Source organism: Equus caballus, chromosome 4, assembly GCF_041296265.1.
Source record: "Equus caballus isolate H_3958 breed thoroughbred chromosome 4, TB-T2T, whole genome shotgun sequence".
Lineage (NCBI taxonomy): Eukaryota > Metazoa > Chordata > Mammalia > Perissodactyla > Equidae > Equus > Equus caballus.
Genome location: NC_091687.1, coordinates 58,812,900 through 58,828,236, shown reverse-complemented (window position 1 = coordinate 58,828,236; position 15,337 = coordinate 58,812,900). Strand labels below are relative to the sequence as shown.

Below are 15,337 nucleotides of genomic sequence, written 5' to 3'. Positions count from 1 at the left end.
AAAAGCCTTGGCTCTACTTCTGACCTTCGTGAGCTGTGTGATTTCGATCATAGCAGATAGTCTCTTTGTCTCAGTTTCCTTATGTAGAAAGTATGGATAATGATATTCTACCCTACAGAGTTGTGGGAATTGAACAGGTTCATGTACGTGAAAGTACTTTGCAAGCTGTAAAACACTGCACAGTTACTGGTATTTATCTCTATTGGTTTGATATGCATAATTTCATCTAATCTCATTGCAACATATAATTTCTACATCCCCTTTGAATCTGTCTTCATTTGGTTCTGCTTTCATAAAGCAAAAATGCTTTTAGTTTTGGATTTAAGCTGGTTATAAGGCCTTTTGAAGGCGTTTTGATTAAAATTGATTATGTGTTCATGCAGACTGTTGAATAAATTTTCAACATAAGGTTTCATAATTTTGCAAATGCTTGTTAGACTATATCAGCTGATTTAATCAAAGCTTTTCCAGGTATTTAGAGATGAGGGATGTTACACCACATTACAAGATTATTGATACTGGGCCACAAAGAAATTTTAAAAACTCCACCCTGAAAGCTAACCATCCCCTTAGCAGTCTGTCTTTTTTCCTGCCACCCCTGACTTTATTATTCCAAATTCCTGCCCTAGATGCTTTTCTTGCTGTCTGTGAATGGGGTTACTTTGCCTCTGACCTCTAGTTTCCTGTTACCTTTGCCATGCCACTGTGGACGCCTGTTGCCCTCTAATCACCATGTTGAGAGTGGAAAAAATATTCCTTGTCAGAAGTTAGATAATTTTTCAATAGTTAAGACTAGTTTGACTTATTGAAGTGTAACTTTTGCTATACCTTGTATAAATAATACTGACTTTAATTACACCCAGCTTACATATTTAACTTATTTGAAATCAGAACCTCCACTGTGAATTAGTTTTTGTTCATTACAACTATTGGTAGTAGAAAATCTATTTAGTAAATTGACTTAAATCTATTGCCTAAGTTAGTGAAGTGAATGAACTACACTTCATTGAAAATGTAATATCCTGATGGTTTGAAAAATCAATACCCTGTGAATTTTTTGACATATTTGTTTGACTTGTGTGATGATTGCATATGCTTTAAGGTAACACTTACCTATAAGAGTCTCTTATCTTGACTTTCTAATTTAAAAAAAAGTCTATTATAAAGACACAGTCAGTTGTATTAACTAAATAATGTTAGGGGTGTGGTGGGAGAGGAAAAGTTTATAGATAACTCCAAATCATGTTTAAAACAAAATGACGTCAACGTTTAGGTTATCCAGGGGCCACTAACCATGCTTGCAGTAGGGATCTAGACCTAGGGGCTCTATTATTATTCAGCTACTCTGCACACCAGTCATTGCTGTCAGGTGCTGCCTAGTTATAAGCTCAGGAGGATGATATGACAGTAACTACCTAGGATTCTCATTTCAATTTCTCCAGCCCTGTAGGTAATCATTTATATATTGGCATGTTTTATCAAGAGGAAAGAATATGAAGGAAGAAACTTCTTACAACCTAGCTATTTTAAGAAGTTAAAAAGATAAGGGTTTAATTACAATACTACCTTAGAGTTATAGAATATTAAAGTTTACAAAGTGCTTCCATATACACTTGTTTTGCACTATTTGGCCTTCCACTAGAGTTCAAAGGTTTACTAAATAGCTTAGCAGTGAATAGTTTTCCTCCCCACAAAATGCAAACATTTGTGTATTTCAGTAATTACCATTCAGGGAAAACCTTTTGTATTTCTTATATCACTGTCATTCAAATACAGTCCAATCCTTGAATTAACGTTTTGTCTTTCTTCCAGTTGCTAGAACCTGTCTGTCACCAGCTCTTTGAATTCTACCGCAGTGGAGAGGAGCAGTTGCTTCGATTTACTCTGCAGTTTCTTCCAGAACTGATTTGGTGCTACCTTGCGGTCTCAGCCAGCCGAAATGTGCATAGCAGTGGATGCATTGAAGCTCTTCTTCTAGGGGTTTACAATTTGGTTTGTATTTAATGTAGTTAATAAAATGTTTTTTGGCTAAAGCAAATACGTAATAGCAGCTACTTTTCATTTTAGTAAAGCTAATATTTGTTTTTCATACATCAAGTGACGCATAGCTCCTTCTCCCAAAATTAACTTTATGAAAGTTGAGGGCTGTACGGATGGACATACATATAATTATGTAAATATAGCTTTTTGGATTGATTGAAGACTGAAAATCAGACCGTTTCAGTTCTTTTATAGAGGTATCTGAAAATATCAATGTTGAATTTTAAACTTTTTAAATTTAAAATTCGTTATCTATAAATTGTCTGTTTGTGACCTTCACGAAAAGTTTGGGAGAAAAGATCTAGTCTGGTATCTATCACTAATAATTTCATGGAATCTGTCTCCAGGTTTACACCATTGATTTAACATATAGTTTGTATTACTAATTGTATTTGTATGTTAATTTGTATGGTATTTTAGTTATTTAAAGTTTGTAATGTTTTTTGAGGAAGATTAGCTCTGGGCTAACATCTGCTGCCAATCCTCCTCTTTTTGCTGAGGAAGATTGGTCCAGAGCTAACATTTGTGCCCATCTTCCTCAACTTTATATGTGGGATGCCTGCCACAGCATGGCTTAATAAGCAGTGTGTACATCTGGGCCTGCGATCTGAACTGGCAAACCCTGGGCCACCAAAGTGGAATCCATGAACTTAACTGCTACACCACCGGGCTGGCCCCTAAAGTTTGTACTTTTTAAAATGGAAAAGATATGTAAGGGCCTTTTTCTTGGTGTATTTCATAACTATGTTAATTGATTTAGAAAATGTAACTTTTCACATGAGAAAAATGAGTGATTATGAAGACATTACATCTGTATTTTAGCCATCCTTAAAACTATATGTTACTTACACTTTAAAAGTGGACGGTTAACTCCTGGTGTTTATGGATAACTGATAATGGGTTATCATAGTTTAGGATTTTGATTGACTTCAAAATTCTTTTCTCCTCAGGTATTTTTTTTAGACTAACAATTTAAATTTAGCTTTTAAATTTATGTTTAAAAAATAAATATTTTAAGATATTTTCTTTCACTTTTGTAGGAAATAGTTGACAAACAGGGACATAGCAAAGTATTGAGTTTTACGATTCCATCTTTATCTAAACCATCTGTATATCATGAAGTAAGTGACATTTTTTCTAAGTAAGTTTATTGGTTCTAAGATTTGAAGTTGCTATAAATTAGGGTCTGGTTATTGCAGCAAAAAAATATTGATCAATTTATTAGTACCTTAAAAAGTATAGAATACCATACAAAGTATTTACTATTCCGAAAGTGAAATGGGAAATCAAAATCATTAAACTTTGAAGTAAAACCTGATTGTAAGAGATCTATTGAAAGTATTCATTTTGAAATATTTTTCTTTCCGTCTGGTGGATAAAACTAGTCTAATTTCTTTGTATGGCAATTATATATTTCCGTGGTAGAATTTTTGAAGTTAATCTATTTCTATTTGTGATTTAATTCTTAATTATTTGTTAAATCTTTGAGCAGAAAATTAGTAGGCAGTCTGAATATTTTTATGATAAATGATGCTTATGGCAATCACTCTTAGTGGTATATATATTCTAAATATCACATTTTCCACAGAATGGCTTTTTTTTCTTTAGCCTTCCAGCATTGGGTCCATGGCTCTGACCGAGAGTGCACTATCCCAGCATGGTTTGTCAAAAGTTGTGTACAGTGGACCTCACCCCCAGAGGGAGATGCTGACAGCACAGAATAGGTATACTGTAGAGACACCACCTGCTATCCTACCGCACTGATTTTTAAAAAATTATTTTAGTAGATTTATGAATAATGTTTAATGAGTTGTGTGTAACAATTTTTAAAAAATAGAGTCATTTTATGCAAGAGAAAAACACGTCTTCCTGATTTGTCGCTTACACTGTGCTTCAGGTGTTATCTGGAACACTGAATTTTTAAGATGAGTTTCATATGACTGTTACTTGGGAAGTCTTCTTTTTCCTTTTAGTTTCATATTATTATTGGTATGATTACATTGTACATGTCTGTTCTGTAACATAATCTCTCTCCCCAATGCTTGCTTAGTTATGGTTGACTTCTTAGAATTCTAAAGATTTGTGAATATTGTTTTGGTTTATCTTTAGGTTTGAAGTGTTGACATTCCTTTTGTTGTGTTACAATGCTGCCTTAACCTATATGCCCAGTGTTTCTCTTCAGTCACTGTGTCAGATTTGTTCAAGGTAAATTAAAATTCAAATGTTTTTAATATTGAAATATAGATTGCTAGTTTGCTACATATCTAAGTTATTTTTGTTTTATTTAATCGTTTGTTTAAAACATTAAATAAAATTAATATGAGGCTCAGCCTAGCCAAAACATAATCCATAATTACACCGATTATGGTGGAATTGCTCCCTATGAATGATAGTCACAAAAAACACAATGAAGAGGGTAAAGCTGAATAATATTTCAATGGAATATTTAATCAGAAAATGATCATACTATATAGTTAAAAAGATAAAACTGTTATGACCTTTTGATTTTGGGCATGTGGTTAGTTTCTGTTTTGTTTGCTTTTAAAAATTATTTTATTATGCTCTAATTTGGTAAAAGAAATAAGTAAGAGATGCTGATTTTTAAGCTTTGCTTGTTTAAAAAAGTTGAGCTAAGAGGTTGGTTAAATAAATAATGTAGTCCTTAGGTATACTATGCAAACACTTAAAAATTCCTATTAAAAAGAGTATTTAATGATAGTATATATAGTGTGATTCCAGCATTGACTGAATATGACCAGGATATTAACAAAAATTATGTCTAGTTGGTGGAATATGGCTTAATTTTTTTCCTGTGTGATTTTCTTTTATTCTCTAAATTTTCTATGATGAACATGTTACCTTTTTAAAGCAACTAAAAAAAGACATAGAAAATGCCTTTGGTAATTCAAGTAAATAAGGGAAAATATAGAAATAAAAAACTTGTAGAATAATTTAGATTTGGGGAACTTATTTAGAAAATTCAGCTTTGGAAAGTTAGTAAGAGAGAGGGTACATAAAGCAATACTTAGAAATCAAATCAAGACAGAACAGACAAAAAAGCAGAAATTGATACTGAATAGGATAGAAAACCATACAGGACCAGAGGGAGAAGGGAGGTAACGAGGCAAGGGGCTTGTTAGAGACAACAGAGAAGTGAGAGTCTTTCAGATGAGTCCTGAACTGGAGCATAATTACATTTCCTAGGCCTTGGAAGATGGTACCAATGTGCTGTCTCTCCCGCTTACTGAGTCTTTCCACTATGTTTCTTGTTTTAAATCCTTTAAAGGTAGAGGTGCCCAGAGTTTTGAATTTCACAGATCTGTAAAATTTCAAAAAAGCTGGAGCGGGTAGGGTATCTACATAGTGTTGACAACTTCTTATTTTGCCAAGTCATTATATTTTAAATATCTGCCATCCACATTATTTAACAAATGGGGAACTATTTTAGCACCAAAAAGGGGGAAGAGTGGAAGGGAAGGACAACAATTTATAAATTAAAAATAGGATGTTTAGTTTTCCTTGTTTCTTTCCTGTTTCACTATGGTCCAGTGAAAACTTTGTTTTGGACTAAAATGAGTGTAAGGACCAATACTTCAGAAACGTTGGTTTAAGGAATAACTTGATGCAGCAAGTTTCACCTGTAGAACTGAAAACACACTGCAAAACCCAGGTCCTACTCTGAAGTAGCATCTTAGATAGGTAGGACCCAGGAATGCATGTGTATGTATATATATGTCTTTTGATCATGTCATTCAGGCTATATTGGAAGAGTTCATTGCAAGTGGAGAGGAGAGTATCAAAATATCCCATGAGTGAGACAAAGGGGGCCTGACCTAAAGAAGTAGTTGTGGGGAGAAGGAGGAAGGGTGGGATTGAGTCACATCTTGGAAGTATAATCAGGGGGTGAGACTGAAGGAATAAGAGGAGTGTGTAATTATTCCTACATTTAGTTTGAATAGCCGGCTGGATGGTAGTATCATTAAATGAATTTGGATAAATAAGACATACTGTTTTGGAAGATGCTAAGTTTCAGATATGTTGATTTTTAGATATATGGCATAGATGTCACTTTTGTCTGTCGTGTCCTCTCTCCCCACCCCCAACGTCTTCCATTAATAGCACCTCTAGCTCTCTTACCTTTAGGAACTAATCTTCCTCTATATAATCAAGTATAATCATGTAATTATGGTGAGGCTGCCGATAAAATTATCTGTGACAAGAGATCACCACCTTAATATCTATTTTTTCCTTTTTCCTTTTAATAATATATAAGATACACTTCCCTCACCTCTCCCCAAAGAATTTTATCTAGAACAATGGTCACCTGCTAGAGACCACGTTTTCTACCTTCCTTGCATCTAAGTGTAACCATGTGACTAGTTCTGAACAATGATCTGTTAACCGAAGTGGTGCAACTTCTAGGTTGTACCCTTGAAAAGCAGCTCCACGCCTTCCACTCTCTCTTTCTCCCTCCTTGCAGGATAGAAGGCAGATGTAATAGTAGTGATCCATCACCATATGGACAAGGGTAACATCCTAGAGAATGGCAGAATCCCAAGAAAGAAGGAGCCTGAGCACCTTAGGAACATAGCCAATCTACCCCCAGACCATCTGCCAGCTTGGACTTTTATGTGAAAGAAAAATAAATATCTACTTTAAGTTACCATTATTTACCTCTGTTAAAACAGCCAGACCAATATTTACACTGATACACTACTCTTCCAATAGTACTACCCAGGCTACCCAAGACCATTTTGATCATGTCACTCCCTTGCTTAAAACAACGAAACAAAAACCTTTGCTTGCTTTCCGCTGCCTGCTTGATAAAGCCTAGCAGGTTATAAGACACTCCGTGATCTGACCCCTAGCCAGCTGGCGTCTCTGTGATTTTCTATTGTCCTCATATTCTATCCTACTAAAATTTCCCTAGTCTCCTCGATGTCATGCTGTTTCATCCCTCTCTGCTTATGCCCTTTCCTATATTTTCCCTTAGAAAATACCACTTTTTCTTCAAGGCTCAGTTCAAAAGAATCTCTTTCTGGGAACTCTTCTCTGACCCTCTTCTTCTTCCTCTAGAGTTTACCACTTTCTCCTTTTGCCACCTCTGTAATTTGTTCATGGTGAATATTTACAACACAGTCTCTGTGATTAGATTGTGAATCCCTGTGGGAACTCATCTTTCATTTGTATCCCTACTGTCTGACAATAATATAAATCTTTAATAAGTATTTGCTGAATGAATAAATGAAATAATTGAAAAATACTATCGTATATTGGTTCTCTATTATTTACTGCCATCCCTATCATAAAGGTGTAAGGCGTAAGAAAATAAAATTTTTCTAAGTTTGCTTCCTTAGATAATAAGAGTAAGAGGAGTCTCTATTCTAGTTTGGATATAAGTTTTTGTAATATGAAACGAAATTTGAGTTGGTTTTATTTCATGTACAGCTAATTTTTCTCAGTTTCTGTCTTAGTCATCTCAGGTGCTATAACAAAATACCATAGACTGGGTGGCTTAAACACTAGGTGTGTATTTCTCACAGTTCTGGAGGCTGGGAAGTCCATGGTCAAGGTGCCAGCAGATTCGGTTTCTAGTGAAGGCCCTCTTCCTGGCTTGCAGGTGACTGCCTTCTCGCTGTATCTTCACATGGCAGAGAGCAAGCTCTAGTCTTTCTTTCCCTTATTATAAGGGCACTAATCCCATCATAGGGGCCCCACCCTGGTGATCCCATCTAAACCTAGTTACTCCCAAGGGCACACCTCAAAATACCATCGTATTGGGGCATTAAGGCTTCAACTTGTAGGGGGCACGCACATTCAGACCATAAATATCCCTGTTCCCTTTTACTCTTGATTCTAAAGAGTTCTAAGATCCTCTCAATATCAAATGAATTTATATTTATTCTTTAAAGTTGCTTTGAATTAATGATGTCCTAGGGACATATTTTTGAAATGATCTGTGGTATGCTTGGGCATGTTTAAGTGAAGGCTTTGATTTATTGAGTAGAGGAAATATTAAGTTTCAGGTAGTAATTGTATGGGAGGAAGGGGTAAATAATTACAATCTGTTGACAAGCACTATGTTAAGTGAGGGTTGAATTATAGCAACCACTACATATTATGAAAAAACAGCTATTTTCCCATTTTATTAAAAATAGAAACTTACTGTTTATTTTAAAAGCAGTACGTGTTGATCATAGAAAATTTAGAAAATACATGTAAATATAAAGAAAAAAATGAGTCTATAATCTCACAACTCAGAGATAACTTCATGACTTTGTATATATGTTCTTTTTGCTGTGATGTACACCATTCACATATTTGTTTATTACAAAGTAGGATTAGGTTGTATGTGTTGTTTTGTACAGTTTTTTCCTGTCATTTAAATAGACTTTCAAAACATCGTGTTTAATTTTTTCATAGTATTCTCTGAATGATTTATATAATTGGTCCCCTGAGTTGGATTTTTAGGTGGCTTCCTAGTCGCTATAATAAATACTCCTTAACTTAAGTACTCTTTAAATATTGTTCACTATAATAAGTACTTCTTTACATTTCAATTTTGCTTATAGTAGTTTCTTTAAAAAAATTTAGTAAAATCTATTGAACTTTCTTTGGGGTTCTACCTTTAGTGTCATGTTTAGGCATATAAAGAATATGTATTTGCTTGTGTTTTATTTCTCTTATGGTTTTCTAACATTAAAATTTTCAATCTATCTGAAATTTATTGAGCTGTACTGTATGAAGTTTGAGTCTAATTTTAGAGTATTTCTTTGGAGCCTGCAGTTTGTGGCAAGAACTTTGTCAGGAATAGAGGATCATACCACAGATCTATTTATGATAAGTAGTGCTGAGTTCCATGTAATTGGTTTTACGGTAATCAAAAGGTATTAATAATTGAAGTGAACCAAATTAGTGAACCAGCTCTGAGAATCTGATTCACTTATTATATATTAACATACCTCTAACTTTATACATTTTTTTCCTAGTCTAACTTACTCAGGAAAATGTTACAGACAAATGTTTCATTTGGAAAGATTCTTTATTTCATAGCTATTAGGTTTGTTATGAGAGTACACCTAGTACATTATTGGCTTATAAATGCTGCAAAATAAATCACCTAAATTTTTACCAACTTTACAAATATGTTTATTTTGGTCTTTCTAGAATCTGTGTTTGTGGATATCCCCGACAACATGTGAGAAAATACAAAGGTATAAGTAGCAGGATACCAGTTTCTTCAGGATTCATGGTACAGATGTTAACAGGGATTTATTTTGCCTTGTAAGTTTATTTCACATATAAAGTAAACCTTTGATCCCTTTGAAAAATTATGGTCTGTTTTATTGTTACTATATTCTAATCTCAATAGATAAAAAATCAGCATATTTTTGTGGAAGAATATGAATCAAGATCTTGATAATAGTTTTATTATTTAAAACATACCTTTTCACATTCTGAAGTAATCAACTAAAAGACTTCATCGTCTTTCTTTAATTCAAGGAACTAAATATACTCACAGTTCCTTTCTCCATTATTCTTTTTTTTTTTTTTGCCATAATTTCCAGATAGCTTTTTGTCCCCAATGAATATCTTTTGCATTTCCAGAAATTTTAAGTCTTTAAAAACATCTTAGATCCTCTTTGATCACAAATAGTTTATTGTTAATTTACTATTAGTTTCTAATGTTGATGCTCAGTCTTACTTAATGCTTTAGATAGTAGTATTTTCCTTTGAACTCTATCTTTTACTTGGTAATTCTCTTACTACAAAAATCTTACTATACTCTGCAGTATATTCACTTGATATGTTAATTTTCCCTAGTAGATTATAAACTTCTTGACTGAAGGCAGAATTTATGATCTTTGGGCCAAGTCTGGCCTGCTGCCTTTTCTTTAAAGTTTTATTGAAACACAGTCACATGCATTTGTTTATATTTTATGTATGGCCGCTTTTGCGCTACAGTAACAGAGTTGACTAGTTGTGATAGAGACTGTATGGCCCACAAGCCTAAAGTATTTATTTAGCTGTTTAAGAAAAAGTTTGTTGATTGCTGTGTTAAACCATTATTATTCCACATCTCTTGGATGCTCTGATCTGTTTTATTTTCTCTCTTTTTTGCTTTGTGTTTCAGATTGAGTAATTTCTGTTGATGTCTTCAGGTTCATTCATTCTTTCCTTGACTGTGTTCTTCATCTCTGTTTACCGTGGTTTATTTCTAGCCTTTTCATTTTACTCTTTCTTCTAGTTCCCATCTCTCTGCTGAAATCTCCATCTGTTCATACATGTTGTTCATCTTTTCCACTGGGGCCTTTAATATATTAATCATAGTTATTGTAATTTCATGATAACTACAACATCTAAATCATCTCTGAATTGGTTCTATTGTTCTTTGTCTCTTGACGTAGGGTTGTTTTCTTCTTGCTTTTTGTGAGCCTTGTAATATTTGGTTGATCATCGTTTTTTTCACAGGTAGGACAGTAGAGGCTGAGGTAAATATTATTTATGCCTGGAAATGGGCATGCTTTTTTTCTTCTAGGCCATTAGTGGAGTTGTTATAAGCGAGAGTGAGCTGGGGTTGGATTTTGTTGTTTCTGTGGTTACCTTCATATCTTCATGGCACTACCTATTTCAAATTCCTCTCATGTTACCTCATACTTAGGGTGAGAGCTCGATTGCTGGAGGGTTTTCCTCAATACTCTTGCTTCATCCTCAGCTTTCAGCTTTCCCTGTGTGTCTGTACCTCAGAGAGACTCTCTCTCCTTGTTCTTGCCCCTCCTCCCGCAGTAGAGTGCTGTTGCTTGTGTCTAGATGTGTACTAGCCTGCTGGGGCAGGGCAGGGGGAGAGGAAGTTGTGTTCTCTGTCCTGGTCTGTCCTCCATTCTAAACAGGCCCTTTGTCCCTGAATCTCAGGGGAGTGTGGGTAGGGGGAGTTTCTCAGTGGTCCTGCCCCTCCTCCAGTGGTAAGAGATCTCTAGTGGTCTCAGCATAGGACCATTTCCTGATCCTCCCCACAGGAAGAGCTTTCTTTTTTCTTTTTCTTTCCCGAACAGCCACAGTCTGTCTTCATCTCTGCCTTCAGGGTGAAAGGGTTTGCTGCTCTTTCCCCAGAGGCTTTAAAACTTCTGTTCCAGTGAGAGAAGGTCTGGCTGCATCTTCATGCCTTTCCTGCTCAGGCAGCCACTCTTCTCCTTCAGGCTGGGACTACCAAGGGCAGCTTTCTCTGATTGCTCTAGTCCCTTGCCTTGCCCCGTTTTTCTTGTGAGTGTCTAAAGCAGTTTTGTGGAGGAGAGCTTGTGAGTGGGTGTGAGCATCCCTTGTATCTACTCCCAGAGATTCCGTACTCTCATGCTGGTCCATGCTTGGCTTTTACTAATTTGTTAAAAAGTTTAGCTGAATTATTCTTACCCGCTTGCATTGTGGCCTGTCTCTCCTTAGAGGCACCTGTCCCCTCAGGTTTCAGGCTACTTGGTTGACCTATGGCCAGAGCTCCTTGCTGGATTCATGAAAAGTTCTGATTTTGTAGATTACCTGGCTTTACTTTGTTTCTGGAATGAAACCAAAGCTCTTTCCATTTTTTTTAGGCCTCACTTATACTCTCGATGTAATTCACACTTCTTTATTTTGTTGGCGGATGACCAAGCCATTATTTCTCTTTATCAAATTGATTCCTACAAATTGATTTTTATCAATCAATTTGTAGGAAGAGTTTGGCCATGTATTTGAAAATTAATATACACACACACTTTTTTTCTAAAATCTCTCTGCTGTTTGTGGTGTAAATCATGTACATTTCTAAATGACTCTCAGACTACAAAGAAGTAACTAGTTAGGAAACTGCAAGACACAGTAGTTGCAGATTCTCATTAAAAACCATGGGAGTTATAGAGTAATTTGACGATTAAGTGTTCTGAACATTATTCTGAGGTGTATAATTTATTATGCTCTGACTTGCTTTGTTAAAAAAAAAAAGTATAAAATGCTTTGAGATTGCTTAGCTTTTTTGATATCTGTTCTATAAATAGGCATGTTCTTTAGAGAAAAAATGTACATCTATAAAATTTTCTTTGTTATTAATAGGCTTTCAGATACAATTGAAAAGAATTCAAAGATTTAAATATGTTTTTAAGGAGGGTGAAAAGCTAAACAGTCTGCTAATATGATCTATTATTTTCATCAGTAAAGACAGTTTCTCGTTATATTTATTCAATTATGTAGAGTTAATTAAAAATAATTATACTTTCTTCATTTAATTTTCAGTTATAATGGAGAATGGGATCTAGCTCAAAAAGCATTGGATGATATTATATACAGAGCACAGCTAGAATTATATCCAGAGCCACTGCTGGTAGGTGCCTCGCTTATGTAAATTTTGTAATTTAAAATTTCTCAATTTAGAACTATAAATTGAGAAGTAGCCATTCATGGTGCATTAATATGTCATTAATACTCGGTGAGTCATGCTCCTGTTATACTAGGAAAATTTTATACTTGAAAAGGTATGTATAATAAAATTTGAAAATTTCATTAGACTAAATTTTTGACCCCTGATAAATAGTCTTTTTAACTTCTAAGAATGTTCTCCTTAACATGCTACAGCTGTATTTCTTAATTAGCATTAGATATTTGGAAATATAATTTAATATTTTGGAATTTTTAATTTTATCACATATATTATTTTTAACATACGTTTCCTTCTGAGCTCTTACTCCTTATTCTGGAGAATTTATGCATCATCTTATGAATTACTTTGGAGAAAGTATTCTTTTTTAAAATCTGTTAAAATTTAGCATCTTGTTTTATTTAAGGGTATAATAATACATCTGTTAGTATCAATCTTAAACTATATGTTTCCTTCTTAGGTTGCTAATGCAATAAAGGCTTCACTGCCTCATGGTGCCATGAAATCTAGTAAGGAGGGCACAAGGTGTATTCAAGTTGAAATCACACCCACTTCCTCTAGAATATCAAGAAATGCAGTAACCAGCATGTCAATAAGAGGTCATAGGTGGAAAAGACACGGTAAGAAATAAAAAACTCTCCAAATTAAAAGATTGTTGATGCTATCACATTTTTCTCTGTTCTTACAACACTATAACTTCTAACGTTAGTAAATAGTGTCATAATGGCATGGAAGAAAGAGCTGTTGGATCACCTTTAACTCCTAACTTATTATCCATCAGTGACAAGCAATAAGGAAAATAGAGCCCCTTATGTTACATATATGAAAGAAAATTTATTTAAACGTTGTATTGGCTTTTAAATTTCAATAGAGTAGGAGACTAGAAAATGAATTTTAAAAGTACTTATACATTTTAGGTTTCTATTGACAACTATTTGCAAATGTTCCTTAACGTTTCTGATTTCTCGACTAAGGTAAACTTGCACGTTGGAGCAGAACAACTAATAGGGACTTTAAAGTTTTATTCTGGACTTCTTGGTAAAGAATGCCATAGTAGTGATGCAACTCTAGGCATTTCTCTTTTCTAAAAGTTAATTTTCTTCCAAGATTGTTAGTTTTAATATTTCTTCTTGACTGCTTTATTTTATTATTTAAAAATTCTAGTGGAAGTTCATTTTATTCACCATGGCCTTCTCAAGTGCTTTCCTATTTCTCTCCTTTCTCTTATAACTTATTATTTTTTGTTTAATTTTGTATCCTTTTGTTACTCCCCTCCTACCTAGAAGTTATTGTAGTGTCAAGAAACTTTTTTGCCCCAAGCAAATATATATTAGGGGTAAAACAAAATCCATTCTCTGTTTTCTTCTTCGTACCAACTGTGATGAAAATGGTAGCTCCTTTTGGTATATTTGATTCCAGTTGTCTCTATGGTCTCTACAGAGAAAATGCAAAAGTGAGAAGAATGAGATTATTCATTATGAAATAGAAAGTTGATGATAAGAACTGTTGCCATTGTTTCTATTCAGAGAATCTAGGAGATAGTATATCAGAAAAGAATGATGATGAAATTTTTCATTTTAATGATCACTTTCAATTTTTTTCGTTTTTAACGTAGTGTGACAATTCTTGGAAGTCCTTTAGGAAGGCATGAAAGAGGTGATAATGTTTGCCATTAGCAAGGCAAATTATACTACTATTTAAAATATACAGTCAGAGTCTGAACATACTTCAGTTTATTCAGTGAAAATTATGCGACTGCATTGGACTAGATTACAGGTGGAAAGTCATTCAATTATATATGTTAGTACCCTAGAGATCAGCTTTCTGTTTTGGCATTAATAGGTAAAAATAGGCACAGAGGCAATGAACCAGATCATATGGGTCATTGTAACCATAATTACTCCCAAACTACCACTGCAGGAAAGGCAAGAATGAATTTTAATTCCTTTTCACTTTCTCTGCTTGCTATTTAGGTGGACATGTTGGGAATTAGAGGGGGAAATATAAATGCTGCAGTTAAAAACATGAAATATTGAAGCTCAATTGTATTTGTGCCTGTGTATGTGAAAAAGAGAGTGTGTATGTATGTGTCAATGTATGCATTTGACAGAATAAGATGTGTACCCTGCAATAAAATGGAAGCTATTTTTCAGAAATATTTTATAGGAATAAATTACGAAAACAAGAGAAAAGACTACTTGAATATATTCTATCTATTAGATTCTCATATATCTCCCAGATTCCGTTTTGGTTACCACTTGAGGGGTTGGCACTGTATCTTAGGACTACAGCCTCATTAAAGTAACCTTCCTTATCGTCTACCCTCCCACATTTATTCAACATTCACAACTCTAACACTTGGGCAACTCCTGAATATGGTAACAAAAAACTGACAGATGAGGATTTAGAAAAGTATGAACTATAAAAAGCAAGTTAGGTGCATGGAGCAGGTACAGAATATGGCTTAGTCTTGTTTACCACTCTTCTGGAATGTGAATTTCCTTTATCCAATGGACTCTAAAGTATTTCTAGTCTAAGATCTTTATCTCTATTGCTAGATTGCATTCTTCCTTTTTAGAGTAGTCTTGGCTTTCCTTCCTAAAGCAATATTTTTCATTGTTACCCTGTTCTGCTGAATTAAAAACTTGTCTGTTTTCCATCTTCATGGTCCTGATTCCTACTTGAACAGATTATTATTCTGAGCTCTCTAGCTGACACTGGCTTCTTGTGGAGAAGATAGGTATCTTTGCTATAGGTCTTAAATATGCAATCATGCACCACGTAATGACATTTTGGTCAATGATGGACCTCATATATGGTCCCATAAGATTAGTACCATATAGCTGAGGTGTGTAGTAGGCTATACTAGGTTTGTGTAAGTCCCTCTATGATGTT

General features: G+C 34.4%; 1 protein-coding gene across 6 annotated transcripts in view; it reads left to right on the top strand.

The window, feature by feature from the left end:
* The window catches only part of HYCC1 (hyccin PI4KA lipid kinase complex subunit 1), a 75,334-nt gene that overhangs the window by 42,123 nt on the left and 17,874 nt on the right, over nucleotides 1-15,337 (top strand). For all 6 annotated transcript variants that reach the window (XM_001916123.6, XM_005609256.4, XM_023639357.2 and 3 more), the window contains 7 exons: nucleotides 1,813-1,992; nucleotides 3,081-3,161; nucleotides 3,649-3,764; nucleotides 4,150-4,245; nucleotides 9,208-9,324; nucleotides 12,301-12,388; nucleotides 12,903-13,062. In XM_001916123.6, coding sequence (XP_001916158.3) covers nucleotides 1,813-1,992; nucleotides 3,081-3,161; nucleotides 3,649-3,764; nucleotides 4,150-4,245; nucleotides 9,208-9,324; nucleotides 12,301-12,388; nucleotides 12,903-13,062 — 838 coding nt within the window. The remainder of the gene's footprint in view (nucleotides 1-1,812; nucleotides 1,993-3,080; nucleotides 3,162-3,648; nucleotides 3,765-4,149; nucleotides 4,246-9,207; nucleotides 9,325-12,300; nucleotides 12,389-12,902; nucleotides 13,063-15,337) is intronic.